This window comes from Arvicola amphibius, chromosome 8, assembly GCF_903992535.2.
Source record: "Arvicola amphibius chromosome 8, mArvAmp1.2, whole genome shotgun sequence".
NCBI classification, from domain to species: Eukaryota; Metazoa; Chordata; class Mammalia; order Rodentia; family Cricetidae; genus Arvicola; species Arvicola amphibius.
In genome coordinates this window covers 80,308,999-80,327,270 of record NC_052054.1, presented here as the reverse complement: position 1 = coordinate 80,327,270, position 18,272 = coordinate 80,308,999, and the positions used below count along the sequence as shown (strand labels likewise).

Sequence of the window (18,272 nt, the reverse complement as noted above, 5' to 3'; positions counted from 1 at the left end):
AACCCTCTCTACTTTTGTATAGCTGCTACTAACTATAATTAACCTAATGCAGCCCCCCCCCATAACTACAGGAGGGCCGGGAAATATAGAGGTGGAATATTTACTAAGCAACGTTGTCTTTACGACAGGAAAAGATAGGTGGAGAAACCATAGCTAGTAAAGCTAGTAAAATATCAGATGACAGTAAATGATTCAAGCAGGAAAAAGTGGGAAAGAGAAGTTGGGGATAAGCCTGCCCTGGGAGGAAGCACTCATCTTATCTTTGTGTAGAGATGGGGTGTGTAAAAATGTTGAGTGAAAATGGGGTGATTAGGAATGGTTCTAATCTAATACAGATTCTCTTTCCTGCGTTGAAGATGATGGATGACCAAGTTCCTAGGTATCGATAACATTGATAATAGCGAGGGTGTACAAAACACAAAGAAACGCATATTACTGGTTTAGAATTACAAACGGTAGCAATGATGGCTATGATGATTTCCTCTATTTTTAAATCATCACGGCTCATGAGCAGGGTGAAATTTTATGAGAAGGGTTTGTCTTTGAATGCGGCCCTGAGGAAAATGGGGTGAGGTGTCCGCAGCAGGAAAGGAATTCTGGTAGCGACACCAGCCATTAAGTCTGATTTGGGGCACGCCAGGTCAGTGTGGCTGAAGCCAAATAAGCGAAGAGTGCAAAGTGACGTTGGGGAGGGACATTCAGGCCGGTATGAGTATTTTGAATTTTTCTTGGGAGTAAGGAGGGGCTACAGGATATTCCTGAGCAGAAGGATGTGACCGAGTTTTACAAGACAGAGAAGAAAATGATATTCCCAACCCACCAGCCAGTTCACAATCTCCTAGTATGCGCTTCCCCTCGACGCCACCAGGGAGCAGCAGTGTAACGCTGAGAAGGCCGAGAGCGGCTGGCCGCTCCCGGGGTGCAGGTGACGGTCTGGGAACCTTTGAACCGAAACAAGTCTCCTGGCCTCCAATCTTGGCACAGCGCCTTGAAGCGTCAGAACTTCCGGAAGCGTGACCTAGAGTAAGGGATGACCGAAGGGGAGGTGGAGAGAGTATCACAAGTAAGTAAGGAAACTGCTGAAGAACGACTGCAACTTTTTCCAAAGTTCCGTCCCCACGAGCATCGCCTGAGGGGCCAGAGCATCACTTCAAGGGGGGGCCTCATTGATACTTGAGTCATCTCACTTAGGAGCCCAGAAAGCCCGCGACACCTCCCCCACCGGGACGAGAGTGGGAAGGCAGGCAGCGTCACCGCCACGCCTCTGCCAGCCGGGACCTTGCTGGGCCTGGCACCTCCCCGCAGGGTGCACCTAGGCGGGTCCATCGGCGCTGGAGACAGGGGTGGGACCGGCAGCGAACAGGTGCGCGGCAAGGCCGGTCCCTCTCGGCAGGTAGAGTACCCCCAGGGGGTCTCTGTCTTCCGGGAGCACGGTCCTATCAACTTTGGCCAGAGCAGCAGGTGGTTGCACACAACGCCTGCGGCGCGGGCGCCCTCCGGGCTAAGTGGTCACTTGGTTCAGGCCCTGGGGGCAGGAGCGCACCTGAGTCAGCCCACTTCCGGGGAGGGAAGCCCGCAAGCCCCTCCTCCGCCGCCCACCCCCAAGCCCAGCCCCAGGGCTCCCACCCTTGTGTACCTGGGCGGATCCATTCCTAGGAGTGCACAGGGGGTGGAGTGACCCAGAGAGCCATCGCGCCCCGGGTCAGTTGTCCCGGGAGAGCCGAAGACATGAGCTTCGTCCAAGTTTTTTTTGTAGGTTAGAACTCCTTCAGTGTGGAGAAAATGGACTTGGATTAAGGGCCGGGCGGATCAAGTACCCTTCTCGGCCTTGGTGCTCACCGCGCCCCCTACTCTTGGGATACTTGGGAGGGGACGCGCGGGCTCCGTCGCTGCTAGACGGCCGCGATGGCGCCGGCGCCGGCGCCCAGCGCGCCTTCTGAGGCGCCTGGCTCCCTCCCGATCACTATGTTCTTCGTGTGGCTCTTTCTCGTCACTTACTGTCCAGGTAAGGAATGGGGTCCCCGGTGCTGTGGGACGGCGGGAGGGCACTACAGAAGGTAGATGGAGGGCTGCGGTTTTCACCGGTCCTGGAGGAGCTGGAACCAAGAGGCAGGGGTGATGGCTAGTTCGAGGGTGCAGATTCGAGACCACCAGATTCCGCCTAGCTCGGGAGACCCCTGTGTGCCAAAGGAAGGGAATTTCTTTTATTGGCGCGTCCAGCGCGCTCCTCCGCCTTTGTTGGAGATAACAGGAAGTGAAACTCTGGGGGATTCTAAGCCTGAGAACTGTACCCTTTGTGGGACAGGAGCAGTGCCCCCCTCCATCACGGGAAAGGCCAGGCACTGGGGTCTTGGGCACACCCCAAGATTTCTAAGTGTTGGGGTAACGAGGCGAGGGCACTCGAGGGCTAGATCCGACGTTCCGTGAAAGAAAAGCTCGAGAAATAGTAGTTCTGGCTTGGAGTGGGTGTGGAATTGGGGACTCCCCACCCCACCCACCTCCCGGGTATCTGTAGGGTGGACTTTAGAACCTGTTACCATCCTCCGCTGGCCAGTGCGGGCTTACATTGAATATCGGCTCAGGTGGGGGCCGAAGGGTTCTATTTGTGTTTGGGTGTGCTTTTTGAGGAGTCTCTGCGTAGGAAAAGGTGGACAGAGTATTCCAGGAACCTGGCCTGTGGGGATATATATATATATATATATATATATATATATATATATATATATATATATATATATATATATCACTTTTCAGCCCCAAGGGTGTGTAAAATGGGCACATCATCCAATTTGCCTCACCAGTCTAAGGGATTAAGGAGCAGTATGCCAAGTGCTCTGAAAAAAAAAAAAACGCACTCACTGTTAAGTTGGCTCCTTGCTGTTGCGGGACCCGCTGAGTTCAGCTCTCCCTGTTGGCTTCTCTGCTCCCAGCTCCGGCCAACACCATCCAGGTGACCGTGTCGGACCCCTACCACGTGGTGATCCTGTTCCAGCCGGTGACGCTGCCCTGCACCTATCAGATGAGCAGCTCCATCTCAACCCCAATTGTGATCTGGAAGTACAAGTCATTCTGCAGAGACCGGGTGGCCGACGCCTTCTCCCCCGCCAGTGTGGAGAACCAGATAAATGCCCAGCTGGCAGCTGGCAACCCTGGCTACAATCCCTATGTGGAGTGCCAGGACAGTGTGCGCACTGTCAGGGTGGTGGCCACCAAGCAGGGCAATGCCGTGACCCTTGGAGACTACTACCAGGGCAGGAGGATCACCATCACAGGAAGTATGTGGGGCAGGGCTGGAGGAGGCTCGCTGGTGGGGGAAGGGGGATGAGAGGGTTTGAGTGTCTCGATGGGATAATGAAGGGAGGGATCCTTCCATTTACCCACCTGTCCATCCACCTGTCCCTCCACCTATCCGTTCGTTCACCTACCCACACATCCATCCACCCACACATCACCTATCATCCGTCTGTCCTTCTATCCCATCACCGCACAATACAGTCCCTACCCTGTGCCAGGTTTGCTCCAGGCTCCGGGAACACAGATAGAATTAAACCATCCAATCACTCTCCTATGAAGCTCACAGTATTATAAGGGAGGGAGACTCAACATACAATGTCAAAAGCTTGCAGATTTAAGATTGGCACTAAACATGCTAGCAGTGAGAAATAATACTGCCGCCAGCTATGGTGGCTCACACCTGTAATCCCAGCACTCAGGTTCAAGACCAGCTTGTGCTACGTATAGTGAGACCCAGGGCCTGATTCAAATTTACCTGGAGTTGATTAACTCAGGGGGACCACACAGCAATTGAGTGACTCTGTTCTATTATTGTCATTATTTCAGAGGCCCCCTAGAGACAAGTGATTTGCTGGGGTGTCACCCAGTTGATAACAGCTGTGTCCTAACTCCACCACTGTAGGTTTGGTCTTCAATCATTCATTCATTCATTCATTCATTCATTCATTCATTCATTTGTTATTCTTGTTCTCTGGTGTTGCTATAGATGGAACCCAGGGCTTGGAACATACTAGGCAGGGGCTCTACCACTGAGCCACCCCAGCCCCTCACTGGGGGATTCTAGGCAGGGGCTCTACCCACTGAGCCATGCCCCAGCCCCTCACTGGGGGATTCTAGGCAGGTGCTCTACCCACTGAGCCACTCCAGCCCCTCACTGGGGGATTCTAGGCAGGGGCTCTACCCACTGAGCCACCCCAACCCCCTCACTGGGGGATTCTAGGCAGGGGCTCTACCACTGAGCCACGCCCCCAGCCCCTCACTGGGGGATTCTAGGCAGGTGCTCTACCCACTGAGCCACTCCAGCCCCTCACTGGGGGATTCTAGGCAGGTGCTCTACCCACTGAGCCACCCCAACCCCCTCACTGGGGGATTCTAGGCAGGTGCTCTACCCACTGAGCCACCCCAGCCCCTCACTGGGGGATTCTAGGCAGGGGCTCTACCCACTGAGCCACCCCAGCCCCCTCACTGGGGGATTCTAGGCAGGGGCTCTACCACTGAGCCACGCCCCCAGCCCCCTCACTGGGGGATTCTAGGCAGGGGCTCTACCACTGAGCCACGCCCCCAGCCCCTCACTGGGGGATTCTAGGCAGGTGCTCTACCCACTGAGCCATGCCCCAGCCCCTCACTGGGTGACTCTAGGCAGGGGCTGTATACTGAATTATATCCACAGCCATTGCCTTAGTGTTTACCATGGATCTGTTGTGTCCCAGGTGCTGTTAGAGGCGCTGGGAATACAGTGGTTAGCAGAACAGCCCCAGGCCCTGTCCCTGCCCCACATTACCTTCCGGAAGCAACACTGACAGTGAGAAGACTTGAGAAGACTGGCAGCCCTGGGCATGGTGATGCACATCTGTGATCCTAGCCTTGGGAAGGCAGACGACCACCCTCAGCTATGTAGCAAGTTGGAGGTCAGCCTGACTACATGAGCCCCTGTCTCGGGGAGTTTTGTTAAGTATGGGAGGTTTCTGATAGTTTTACGAGGTCCAAAGAAGGTAGCATTTGGCGGTGTGCGTTTAATGACTTGGATGTGCCATCTTTGCTAGTGTGATCTGAAGGGTAGAGGAAGGACTTAGAGACAGCAGTGGGCCAGGGGTGCAGGCATCCCAGGTAACGGATGTCTCCATCCGTTCCTTGCCTCGCAGGCGGCGGGGTGGCTCTTAGCAGATCCCTGGAGACTAGGCCGTAGAGTATGCTCTCTCTCCAGCAGGCCGCAGGTGGACGGCAGGGTCCCAAGGAATCGGGTCTCAAGGAATTGCCTTGAATCTCCATGGAAATCCTAAACTTCCAGCTGCCCTTGAAGCTGGGGGCTCACACTGGGCCTAATTGCCCACCACAGACAGAGATTGTCCTTAAAGGCTGGCTGGACCTGGGTCTGCTCTGAGGGACACAAAACTCGGGAATGTCCATCAGGATATACCCTGGAGGACCCTCATGACCAGACTGGGTGTCTCTCCAACTGGCTTATTTCAACATCCTTTCGAAAGTTCAAGTAACCATGGGAATGTCTTTCCTCTTCATCCTTGAGGATAAAGAGAGGAGGGGTGGGCCTCTCGGTGGCATCCCTAGGGGCATCCACTCTCCTAGTTTTAAGAGTGGAAGTGACTATGGCCTGTCCCCGGCCACTCAGGAGGCTCAGGCAGGGGAGCGGAAGTTCAAGGCCACTTAGTGAAACCTTGTCTCCTAAAGCGAAGAGGAGGTGGCACCGCGCCTATCTAGTGTGGGTAAGGGCATAGGTCCCCAGGAGCTGCACAAGAAAAACGTGATGGGAAAAACAAATGTCCGCCCCCTCCCAGTGCCTCTCTTCCACTCCTGCTTTGGGGATGTGGGGTGTTTCATCGGAGGCCCTAGTGTTAATCTCTTCAGGCTGCTTAGAGCCACGTGTCCCCATTCTCAGCAGCACTGACTAGGACCCTAAGGACCAGAAATCTTGACGCTTCCCTCTGCCGTGTGCAAATAAGGAGCCAGGACATGACCACGGAGGAGCCCAGCCTTCTTCCCACTGGAGACCAGTATCTTGGCCTCTCACCTCACCCCCGTGGAATCAGTGCCTAGCCCCTGTGATGTCAGGGGCCAGCAGGGACCAGGAACAGGGTGTGCCCCACAGGAAGGAGGTGGGCCCAGGCCTCAGGAGTGATCAAAAGAAGCCGGAAAGCCTTGCTGTTCATGGGTTCTGAAAACATGGGCCAAATACAATACAGCAAGGCCCAGAGCTGGTCCTAGAGGCCCTTGGTTGTAATGTCTGGCCTATGTAATCACTTCCTGTGGCAGGGGGTTCCTGTTCACTCCTTCATCTTTGGACAGGACCTGCTATAAAGCGTATGGTTCAGGGAAGAGCTATCGAATCCATAGGAGTGGGCACCACGGTCAGTGGGCCTCCCTGCCAGCCATTCCCTTGGATCCAGGGTCCCCTCCAAGAGGATTAACCATGGGTGCCCCAGTTCACGGCACCCAACACCCACTGTTGTACCCCAGATACATAAATGGGAAAATCCTCCAGAGAGTAGTACAGAAAAATCTGGAATGCTTAGGACAGTCTGAGTTACTGAGTTTCTGAGGGTTTTGTGAAAAGATGGGTTTCTGCATTGGAGGAACCTGCACGCACACAACCTCAGTCAACTGAAGCCTGACCTCGAAGGGCGAGTCGGTTTTCACTCCTCCTAGGTCACCCCCCCCCCCCCCCCCCCGGGCAGCCTTCCCAGAGTTGAACGGCTCCCCGCTTCCACGCCTGGCACTTTCTATCCCTCTTAGGTCATGTCTTTTATACTGAGCTCCCCATCTGATAGGCAGTCTGTGTTTTAGCTCTGGTCGGAAGCCCTCTACGGACAACTTTGCTCCATGAAGTTTCTAGGTTCTTCTCAGAACCTCTGAGCATCTTAATTACTGGAGAACTCTTGAGACGGTTTCTGGCCTTGTCTTCTCCAGGATTTCATTCAGCAGCCCAGACAGGCACTGAACTCACCATCCTACTTCAGCCTCCCAAGTGCTGTAATTAACATATTTGTATATGTTTGTGTAGTCACAGCTGGCTCAAGCTTTTGTTTTTATCATTAACAGATTAACATGTGAGTTCAAGGCCAGCCTGGTCTGCACAGTGAGTTCCAAGTCAGCCAATAAAGAACTAAACGTACCTTTTATGAAAAAAAAATCCAAAACTAAAAATGAATTATTTAAATGAGCCAAGTGGCATTGTTTTTTATTCCCATGCATTTCCTTGGCCAAGCTCAGTAAAAACAAGGTTCTCCAAGCACCTTTGGTTTGCTATGAGATTACATATCACGTGGAAAATGCTTTTGAATGTTCCTGAGAGGTTAAGTCTGTTAGTGCTGTAAATAAGTGTGCCCTGGAAGGGCCAGGGAAACCCAGGGTACCCCCTGCCCACACTGAGAACCTTCACGCTTTTTTTGTTGTTGCTGTTTTAATTTTAATTTTGTTTGTTTGTTTTTTCAAGACAGGGTTTCTTGACTGTCCTGGAACTCACCCTGTATGTAGATCAGTCTGTCCTCAACTCGGATCTGCCTGCCTCTGCCTCCCAAGTGCTGGGATTAAAGGCATCTGCCATCACATTCAGCTCAACCTTTGCTTTCTAGTGAAAGTTACTTAAAACTTTCTGGAACATTCAGTGCAGTTTGTTGGGGGGCAGGGGTTGAGGTGGTCTCCTTATGTAGTCCAGGCTGGCATCAAACTCTTCATCCTCGTGGCTTAACCTCCCTGGTGCTGGAGATCATAGGCATGTGCCAACCATACCCCCAGCCATGTTGAAGGCTGAGTGAATGGGACAAGCAGTAAAAGCTGCCCTCCGTGGAATAAGGTGACTGAGGCCAACTCCCGTTCTTCTGACATTGTCATAGGCGAAGAATGGGGATTAGCACATGAGCAGGGCGTCAGGCTTCAGTGAGCAAGCGGGGGAGCCTTGTGAGTTGGGGTGAGAGTACCTCCCGGTTTGGAGAAGCAGCCTACCTGGATGGAGGAAGGAAACTAGCTGGAGTAGGCAGAAAGGATGGCTGAAGGCCAGTGAGATCACGGGGGTGACATTGACATAGCCAGTGACCAGAGACTATGCTAAGGGCTTTGCAGGCCTGAGGACTGCTTGGCATGATCTTGGTGGGTTCTGGAAAGGGGTTTCTTTTGAGGAAGCTTAGCCCTTAGTAGCTGGTATCCCAGTAGGTGCCAGGTATCATGATTTGGGCAGCCACGGTTAACGTGGGTGTGGTGGACAAGTTGTCGTGCAAGCTCCTAGGTCCATGGGAGCTGGTGGCAGGCGGGTCATTAGGAGCCTAAGATTGCAGCCATGATCCCCTAGGGTTCTACTGGCTAGAAGAAATGCTTCCCACTAAGGGCAGAGTCTCCAAGCGGAGACTTCCCTGTCAGGTGGATGAAAGGATGTTACTAATTAGGGCCTGAGGAGTCCAGAGGAAACCGGATGTGCTAAAAGACTTTCATTAGTGGTGTAATTAGCAGGTTCCTTGCCTGGGGCTGCTTCAGACCAGAGCGTCCCCAAGCCCTGGGACTGGCCTGGAATGTGGGGGACAGAAAGGGAGGGGGTGGGCTTGGAACTGGGAAGGTCTCTTCCACACCCGTCACACCCACTCCTCACCCACTCCTTAGTGCCTAGGCATCTCGTATCTGGGATCTGCCCTAGTTAGCTTGGCTTCCTTGTTATGTGCCCAGCCTCAAGGCCTGCCCTGCCGAGGGAGGTGAGACTTGGGCTTTGAGACTTGGTAAGACTTGAGTCAAAAGCACAGACACTGGAGTCAGGCGTCCCTGCCTTTGGCTGGATTAGGTCATCACTCCAGACCACACGTCTCACCCCCAAACCACAATGAGAATGGTGCTCCCCTCCTGGGCTTGGTTTGGGCTGGTTTTGTTTCTGTGTCAGTGCTGGGCGAAGTCAGGGGCTATGTGTGCTAGGCAAACATTCTACCACTAAGCCACAGCCCTCGCCTGTGTTTATTTGAGGTAAGGTCATACTATAGCCCAAATTGCATTCAGCTTGAGACCTTGCTGCCTCCGTTTCCTGGATGCGGGATGAGCAGCCTGTGCCAACATGCCTGGCACCCAGATGTTTTCAAAGAACCCGTGTTTGGTGTTTAGAGCAGTACATAAAAGGTGGTGTGCACTTGGGTGAATGATGCCATTGAACTGGGTGGGCAGTGTCTGCAATCCTAGCACTTGGGAAGCTGAGTTTGGGAGGCTTTCCAGTTCAAGGCCAGCCTGGGCTACACAGTGAGCTACTGTATCAAACAAACAAAAACCTAATGATTTAGTATTCAATTCACGTGGATGATTTTCGCCTATATGTATGTCTGTGCATCATGTATGTGCCGGTGCCTGGGGAGGTCAGGGAGGGTACTGGAGCCTCTGGAACTAGAGTCATAGATGTTTGTGAGCTTTTTTGTGTAGGTGCTGGGAACTCACCAAGAGCAACAAGTCCTCTTAGCAGATGAGCCATTTCTGCAGTCCCAACTAATTTCATTTTTACTGGACTCACTTGCAGCCCTATCCCTTGTTCCCTTCCCATGGTGTGTGTATTGGGGGGGAACGGATGGACGGACACCCAGCTCCTGTTGATCCCAGTACCGCCCCCTGAGGTGTCTTCATACTGTCTCCTCCTGACCCAGATGCTGACCTGACGTTCGAGCAGACGGCCTGGGGGGACAGTGGGGTGTATTACTGCTCTGTGGTCTCAGCTCAGGATCTGGATGGTAACAACGAGGCCTACGCAGAGCTCATTGTCCTTGGTGAGTCGGGCTGGGTTCCCAGGGCCCTGGGGTGGGAGAAGTGGGAGCCGGTACTCCTTTTGTCCCCTCTTGTGTGTTCACCCTCTGTCATCCAGCTACCATGCTGGGCCCTGTCGCCTGCTTGCTACCACTCTGTGGCACTGCCAGTCACTTGGGATTCACTGTGCCTTGCACCCCAGACAGAACCCTTTCCTGTATGGCATTTCAAATCAGCCAGAGTCAGAGTGGAGAGAACTGAGGAATCTATTTGGTCTCTGATTTTAAAAACACACACATGGAGGCAGAGGCAGGTGGTATAAGGGTCCAAGAAATGCTGAAGAAGACCCCAAACTTGAATAATATGCAGAAACAAAGAGTATTTTACAGCAATAACAAGCATGTGGGGTCAACCGTTTGTACAAAATGATGATCCAGAGAGGAACACACAGGCACCATTAAAGCATAGCTAGGGGAATTCCATAGCTAGGGGAATAGTTAGGTCATCTTAAACATAATTGGTTTAAGCAGGCAGCAGTTATATTAGCACATCTCTGATAGGCTGAAGTTTGGGTTTTTTATCTTTGGATAATATTTGGGTAAGTCTAGATATGTTTCAGGGGGATTACAGGAACTGTCCTTTTTTGGTCACCGCCTTGAGATACTGTGTGGGCTGGCTCAGGACTCCCCTCTGTTTGAGGCCAACCTGGTTGGTCTACAGAGTGAGTTCCATGGTAGACAGGTCTACAAAACAGAGAGACCCTACCTCAAAAACAAACAAAAGTAGAAGGTGAGCAGAGCTGATCGGCAGCGAGAACTTCCTTGACTGCTACGGGGGCGGTGGGTTGGTTCTGCGTCCCTTGTGACCTGGAGCGAGCACGTAGAAGTGTAACCTTTCCATTGCTCAAGGTTACTTAGAATTCCTGATAAAGCAAGTATGTTACAGTGCAAGCTGTTACATTGTCTCAGGACAATAGCAAAAAAAAAAAAAAAAAAAAAGTCCACAAGTGTTTAAGAGGGTGTATTCTGAGAGGGAGGTGGCCCAGGCTGGAATCTCTGCCCTTGGGAGGCTGAGTCAATACAATCAAGAGTTCTAGGCCAGTGTTAAGCCACATAGTTCCTTTCAGGACAACTTAGGCTATATTGAATTTAAGGGTAGTCTGAGCTACACAGTGACTCTCTAGCTAGCCTGAACTACATAATGAGGCCTGTTTAAAAAGGGAGTGGGGGCATTTTTTGTTTTTGTTTTGTTTTTAAGATTTAGTTTGTATAGTGCTGTTTTGCCTACATGTTATGTCTGTGTGAGGGTACCCTATCCCTTGGAACTGGAGTTGCAGTTATGAGCTGCCACGTGGGTGCTGGGAATTGATCCCGGGTCCTCTGTATAACTGAAGTTGGACCTAAATTTGGCCACATTCCCAGGACCATGATGTACCATGAGTCCCTCGTCCAAATACAATGTTTGTCTTCTGTTCTTTTGGGGGTGGTGCTGTGTGTGATTTATGCGGTGTGTGGAAATTTGAGTGTGTCTAAACAAGATGGACAGCAGGGACCAGGGAGAGTGTACCCAGGGTCTCCAGTCTGGCCAAACAAAAGCCATCCTGTAGTCTTACATGGCATGTGGTGGATGTGAGAAAAGCTTCAGTTATGCATTGCCATCCTCATAGTGAGATCAGGTCCAGAGAGAGCTCGAACCACAGGACAAAGGGCAAGTGAAGGAATCCGTCCTCCAATGACCTGGGGACCTTTATTGGCACGCACCATAGCAGTTCTTCGAGCTACTCGGGATCTCACAGTGTTTGTGGTTTATATCTTATGTTAAAATTGAACTAGGAACATTGTTTGAAACAGGCTATGTGGCCCAAATTGAAGTGGTGATCCTCCTATCTCTTTTCCCTCGGGTACTTAGATTATATATAGCATGTGCCATACAACTGGCTGAAACCAGCAAGTTTTTAAAATCCCAAGGTAGGGCTGGAGAGATGTCTCAGAGGTTAAGAGCATTGCCTGCTCTTCCAAAGGTCCTGAGTTCAATTCCCAGCAACCACATGGTGGCTCACAACCATCTGTAATGGGGTCTGGTGCCCTCTTCTGGCCTGCAGGCATACACACAGGCAGAATATTGTATACAAACAAACTAAATAAATAAATAAATAAATAAATAAATAAATAAATAAAAATTCCAAGGTGACTCGGCTGTCCTATACTTGCCACCAAGGTGATGGTGGTGTGTCAGAGAGCCTGTGTTAATCCTGGCTGTGCCTCAGAAGGAGAGGGGAGTATACTTAGTGTCATGAGACCAAGTTCTAGCTTCCTGGACCACACACTGTTTTGGGTTTTTAACTCGTTTATTTGTTGTGCGTCAGGATCTCCTGTAACCTTCAAATCATCAGGTAGCTAAGGCTGGTTTAAACTCCTGTTTCTCCTGCCTCGACCAAGTGCATGTGCCCTGGAGGGAGGTGTGTTGATGTGGAACCACAGTTTCGCAGGAAACTGTTTGTGTGCGTGCGCATGCATGTGTGCATGAGTATGCACTCTCTGTGTGTTTGTGGGGCACAGGACCTCATGGCACCTGGGTCTTGAAACTCAGGACCAGATATGATTTTAATGAGCCTTCATGGCTCCGTACTACACTGGGGAAAACTACTGTGGGCCCGAGTGTAGCTGGGTAATTAAGCACGTGCTTAACATTCATGATGTCCTGGGTTCAACCCCCAGCACTTCAAACATATACTAATCGTATTTCACAATTATGCTGCTGTACAGATAATTTATTATGATATACTTGGTATCATTTTATCTTTATATTTTACTATTCAAAATTTAACTTTGACATAATCTTTATTTATTCTTTGCTATTTCATACAAATATGTTTTGGTTATATGCATGCATGTGCCCCACACCCCACTTCCAATTTGCCCCAGGTACCCCCAACCTGCTCCCCAAATTCACCTGTTTTTAAAAACTAACCTGAGTCTTGTTATTATTAACTATACACTCATGGGTGTGTGGGCAAACCCACTCTGTGGCCACATCCCCCCAAAAAAGTGACTGACTTCCCCAGCAGCTATAAGTTGGCCAAAAGTTCCTCATTTTGAGCCCTGAGTGGTGGCTCCTGCCTGTGATCCTGGAACCAAGGAGGCGGAGGCAGCAAGCTTGCTTTATGTTCAAGACAACCTGAGCCACCATGTGAGACCTTGTTTCAAACCAAACAATAAACATTTTTTTGGTGGTCTCTAAGAGTATACCTACCATGCCTGACAGGACCTATATACATGGGAGATGGGAATGCCAGGCTGAGGTCAAACCCTTCGGATGGGGCCCTCGTGGTGGGGTGGAAGGCGTGCATATACCTCCAGTCAGGACTGTCCTAGGTGACCATTGTCTCTGTCTCTACTCAAGGCATGTTTTCCACTGTTGAAACTGGCCGTTCTTAAGGGTGTTGGCTTTGGCTGGCCATGGCCAACATAATCTTGTTTCTCTTTTGTCCCTTCAGGCAGGACCTCAGAGGCCCCTGAGCTCCTACCTGGTTTTCGGGCGGGGCCCTTGGAAGGTATGGGGTGGAACACCTATTAGATTGCTTCTGTTTCTAGTACTCTCCCTCCCCCTAATCTCTTCTCGCTATGGACTTCTACTAAACCTGTCCCGTTCTGACATCTAGTGGCCTGGCTGTGGGCTCGGGGTGGCCTGGGCTGACTGAACAGGTTCCGGGGTGCAGGCAAGGGACTCGAGTGACTGGTATCTGCTGTCTTCTGGGGTTCAGGTATGGGCTGTGGCTCTTTCCCTTCCCGGAGGCTACTTTTTGTGTTGCTCCAGCCAGGCTTCCTCTTGCTCCCTGCTTTGGCTGTCTTAACTCAGGATAAGGTCTCCCATGTGGTGACTTAACCTGACTGCAGTGGGGTTTGTGTCCCTTTGTCGCTATGCCCTAGTCTTGGGCACAGAGAACCAAGCGGTAGTTGCAGGTTCTCTGAGGAGCTTTGCAACTAGTCCCTTGTCCCAGAGTTGGCTCCACACCACCACCCTGTGGAGTCCAGGTGCCCTACCCATCCCTGTCCATCTTTATCATTACTCAGGCCTTCCAGCTCAGGGCCCATTCTCCTTTCTCTGCAGATTGGCTCTTCGTGGTCGTGGTCTGCCTGGCGAGCCTCCTCCTCTTCCTCCTCCTGGGCATCTGCTGGTGCCAGTGCTGTCCCCACACCTGCTGCTGCTATGTCAGATGTCCCTGCTGCCCAGACAAGTGCTGCTGCCCTGAGGCCCGTAAGTGCCCCTTACCCGCTTCCCCCACTGAACTCTTCTGGGCACATCAGCCTGCCCGCCTGCTCTGCAGACTGAGGCCATGTGCAGAGCAGGCCATGCAGACCTGTTACTTACTCCCTGTTATCAGTCACTAACTCCGCTTTTCATTTCCTTTATTTTGAGGCTTCTCTTATGGTGTTAGGGATTGGAGCAAGGGCCCTGTGCATGCTAGGCAAACACTGCCACTGAACGACAGCCCTAACTCTTGAGGTTGTTTTCTTTTGAGAGGATAATTTATGGCTGTGGCTCAAAAACAAGATCACCAAAAGTAATAATGTCCAACATTACAAGATATTATTCACAGGAAAGTAAAGACCCCTCTAAAACAAAGTCCAGGTGGGTTTGACAGTTCTCCTAGGCAGTCCCAGCACTGTGGGAAGAGAAGGTAGAGACAAGAAAAGCTGAATGAAGTTCAAGGCTAGCCTGGGCTACACAGAACCGTCTCAACATATAAAACAAAAACCTCAAGGTAAGAAACCAAGCAGGGTTTGTAGGGTACATCATTTCAGCTAACTTTAAGCAGCACATAGCACTCAAACTGCCCCCACATGGAGCCTCTGTATTGAGACATAACCCTCACATCCAGGCGAGCACCTGTGGAGGGCTGGGAAAATGGGACCAGAAATGAAGGAAGCACCTACCTAAAGCAGAGGGAACGAGAAGGAGAAAGTGGCTAACTCCACCCCATGCCTCTTAGGGGACAAAGCTGCTGGCCCTTTAGTCTTCCCTGGGAGGCTGTTCTGTTCAGATAGGTCTGCCCCATGGTATTTAACCCAAAGAAAAGAACAGGTCAGATGGGGCTTTGCAGCCAGCTCGGTTTGGGGCAGAGCTCTGCACAACAGGAGTTTGGGGGTTTTCACGTTATGTGGGAAAACCCCCAAAACTTCCTCAATTACTCAAACTGACTGGCCTTAAAACGCTGTAGCCCACCAGGTGGTGGTGGTACACGCCTTTAATCCCAGCGGAAGCAGGTGGACCTCTGTGAGTTCAAGGTCAGCCTGGTCAACAAAGCAAATTCCAGGACAGCCAGGACTGTTTCACAGAGAAACCCTGTCTTAAAAATCTGAAAAACACAAGAAAAAACTTTAAAACCCTTTAAGACTGGAGAGATTAATCCAGTATGGTGGCCTTTAATTAATAATTAAGTAATAATAATTAATCCAGTATACCTTTAATTCCAGCATTCGGGAGGCAGAGGCAGGTAGATCTCTATGACTATGACCTTGAGGCCAGCCTGGTCTATGTCAGGCAGCTCATAACTGCTTATGAATCCAGCTTCAGAGTATCTTATTCCTCTGGTCCCATGGGCACCTACACTCAAATGCACGTACCCATCCCCCAACACACATACATACCAATGAAAAACAATAGAAGTAACTCTTTAAAACAAACAAGAAATTCCAAGGACCCAGGGCTGGTGAGATGGCTCCGCTAGTCAAGGGGACCTACTGCTAAGCCTAACACAGAGTCTAATCCCCAGGACCCACTTGGTGGAAGGAGAGAACAGATTTCTGCAAGTTGTCCTCTGACTTCCAGACTGCTGTGGTGCACACACAATAGACATAAATGATGTTGATAATAAACAAAAAACCCTCTGATAGGCGTTGAACATGTTGTGACCCTCCTGTCTCAGCCTCCTAGGTAGCTGGTATTGTAGTCCTACACCAGAAAGCCAAGCTGGATCCAGTGATTTGAGTTAGGAATTGCCACCAGGACCCAGCCTGTAGGTTTTACCCTTGAGCTGTCAAGCCAGAAAGAGCTGTGTGGATAGGGGTGGGTATGGCCAGCAATTGGAAACCCTGGAGGTATGTACTACTCCAGGGTGTGGGCCAGGTAAACTTCCAAGGCTCCTGTGTGCTTGCCTGATTCCACAGTCACGACTTTTCCACAGTATGGCCTAGGGTGCCTCAGTTTATGGAGACACTAGTGGTCCCAGAAAGGGGGAGGTCCCTAAAGGGAGTGACTTTGCCTACTATGGCCTTTAGGAGCAAGGCTGTCATTCTTATCTAGGTCTGTTTTGACTACAGAATGAGTCTAAGATCTTCCTGGGTCATTTATGAAGCCTCATCTCAAGACAATGAGGGGGGGATTGGGAACATGGCTCAGTGGTGAAAGTGTTACCTAGGAAGTCTAATAGAGTTCTGGGATCATTACAGAACACAGATACACGATCACCCTGGAGTTTCACATGAAATCTTTCCATTGTCATCTGTTGACAAATAACCATAACATGCAGATTGGGGGCCTGATCTACCAGTGTGCACCCCCATTTTTAGAACCCCATGTGAAGTCAGGTAGGAAGTGGGGACTTGGTGAAGGCTGTGCCCCCTAACCTACAGTACTGCAGGAATGGGATGGAGGGCAAACTCAGGTTCCCCCAGAATCCCATTCCAACATGAGACAGCATAACTTCTGATCACCTTTCTCGTGCCAATTTGCCCTCCCAGTTTATGCTGCTGGCAAAGCAGCCACCTCAGGTGTCCCCAGCATCTATGCCCCCAGCATCTACACCCACCTCTCTCCTGCCAAGACCCCGCCACCACCGCCTGCCATGATTCCCATGGGCCCTACCTACGGCAGGTACCCTGGAGACTTTGACAGGAATAGCTCAGGTAAGGCCTGGGGGAGGCTAGATGGGGTGGGGTAAGGCTGGAAGGGAGCACGGACGATTGGGAGCGCCCTGCTTTGCTCCAAAGAGTAACCGCTGACAACTCATCTCTACTAGTTGGTGGCCACAGCTCCCAGGTACCTCTGATGCGTGATGTGGATGGCAGTGTATCCTCAGGTAAGAGCCTCTTGTTTTGAGGTTGAATGTGGCTGGAGAATTTATCCACATACACCCCCCCCCAAAAAAAAAAAAAAAAAACAATCACCTTGTTCCTTTTCACAGAAGTACGAAGTGGCTACAGGATACAGGCTAGTCAGCAGGATGACTCCATGAGGGTCCTATACTATATGGAAAAGGAACTAGCCAACTTTGACCCTTCCCGGCCTGGCCTTCCCAATGGCCGAGTAGAACGGGGTGAGCTGCAGACCTGAGTCTAGGGGACGATGCATGCTTGATAACAATGTTGCGTGCACTCCTTGCCTGCTGTGCTCCCAGGGGAGGGTGTGCGCCTATGGGTGACAAGGTTGGACTTATCCTTAGTCTCACTGACATCTGTCTCTACAGCCATGAGTGAAGTCACCTCCCTCCATGAAGATGACTGGAGATCTCGGCCTTCCAGGGGTCCCGCCCTTACCCCAATCCGGGATGAGGAGTGGAGTCACCACTCGCCTCGAAGTCCCAGGATGTGGGAGCAGGAACCCCTTCAAGAACAGCCAAGGGGTGGCTGGGGATCTGGGCGGCCTCGGGCCCGCTCTGTAGATGCTCTGGATGACATCAACAGGCCTGGCTCCACTGAATCAGGAAGGTCTTCTCCCCCTAGTAGTGGGAGGAGAGGACGGGCCTATGCACCTCCCAGAAGTCGCAGCCGGGATGACCTCTATGACCCCGACGATCCTCGGGACTTGCCACGTTCCCGAGATCCCCACTATTATGATGACCTCAGGTCTAGGGACCGGCGTGCGGACCCCAGATCCCATCAGAGATCCCGGGATCCTGGCTCCAGGTCCCGGGACCCTCAGTATGATGGACGACTCTTAGAAGAGGCCTTAAAGAAAAAAGGGTCTGGAGAGAGAAGGAGACTTTACAGGGAGGAAGACGAGGAGGAAGAGGAGGGCCGCTACCCCCCAGCACCTCCACCTTACTCAGAGACTGACTCGCAGGCCTCACGGGAGCGGAGGATGAAAAAGGTTAGCTAGGTCCCTCTGACTTCACAACCCGCCCACCCCCACCCTCCTCCAGCCCGTCCAGTTTACATTCTTTTCTTCTCTTTTTGCAGAATTTGGCCCTGAGTCGGGAAAGTTTAGTCGTCTGATTCCACGTTTTGTATGTAGCTTTTATACATTTTTTTAAAACTGGAGTACTGATGAAACTCTTTACCAAGCCTAATAAAGTACTTAATCACAAGTTCTGAGCGTCTGTTTTGCTGCGCGACATGGGGAGAAGGAAGGTAGACCAGCGCAGGAAGGGACCAGACAGGCCTTCTGCCTTCTCCTTGGCCTGCCGCCTGGAGTACGTGCCCCATGCCGCCTCCACCCTGCCCCGCCCCAACGTGCGCATGCGCCCCGCGTCCGGGAGCGCGCAGGCGCGCTCCCCCCACCCCCATGGATTGGGCTACCCCCACGACCTACTTTACAGTCTT

General features: G+C 51.5%; 1 protein-coding gene and 1 long non-coding RNA gene across 5 annotated transcripts; one reads left to right on the top strand and one right to left on the bottom strand.

Annotated features, from left to right (window-relative positions):
* Positions 1-469: 469 nt before the first annotated feature.
* LOC119820358 lies at positions 470-3,162 on the bottom strand. 3 transcript variants are annotated; one of them, XR_005286486.1, is made up of 4 exons: positions 2,860-3,162; positions 1,637-2,177; positions 1,313-1,525; positions 470-1,018 (listed from the first exon to the last, which is right to left on the bottom strand). It is a non-coding gene; the product is annotated as an uncharacterized LOC119820358 (long non-coding RNA). The 3 variants fall into 3 exon arrangements; XR_005286488.1 differs by lacking the exon at positions 2,860-3,162 and adding an exon at positions 2,566-2,674; XR_005286487.1 differs by lacking the exon at positions 2,860-3,162 and adding an exon at positions 2,292-2,426.
* On the top strand, positions 1,682-18,037 carry Lsr (lipolysis stimulated lipoprotein receptor). 2 transcript variants are annotated; one of them, XM_038338578.1, is made up of 10 exons: positions 1,682-2,005; positions 2,931-3,275; positions 9,633-9,752; positions 13,226-13,282; positions 13,840-13,986; positions 16,473-16,637; positions 16,751-16,810; positions 16,916-17,047; positions 17,198-17,820; positions 17,910-18,037. In XM_038338578.1, the coding sequence occupies exons 1-10, from the start codon at positions 1,906-1,908 to the stop codon at positions 17,943-17,945; spliced, it is 1,785 nt and encodes a 594-aa protein (XP_038194506.1). In that variant the 5' UTR covers positions 1,682-1,905; the 3' UTR covers positions 17,946-18,037. The 2 variants fall into 2 exon arrangements, with proteins under 2 accessions (XP_038194506.1, XP_038194507.1); XM_038338579.1 differs by lacking the exon at positions 13,226-13,282 and having other exon boundaries at positions 1,685-2,005.
* Positions 18,038-18,272: the final 235 nt, after the last annotated feature.

Excerpts from the sequence above, each read along its gene's own strand:
- Lsr (XM_038338578.1), top strand. The coding sequence starts at position 1,906 with ATGGCGCCGGCGCCGGCGCCCAGCGCGCCTTCTGAGGCGCCTGGCTCC. Across the intron at positions 3,276-9,632 it reads GAGGATCACCATCACAGGAA|ATGCTGACCTGACGTTCGAG; the intron begins GTATGTGGGGCA and ends CTCCTGACCCAG. Across the intron at positions 16,811-16,915 it reads GGATGGCAGTGTATCCTCAG|AAGTACGAAGTGGCTACAGG; the intron begins GTAAGAGCCTCT and ends TCCTTTTCACAG.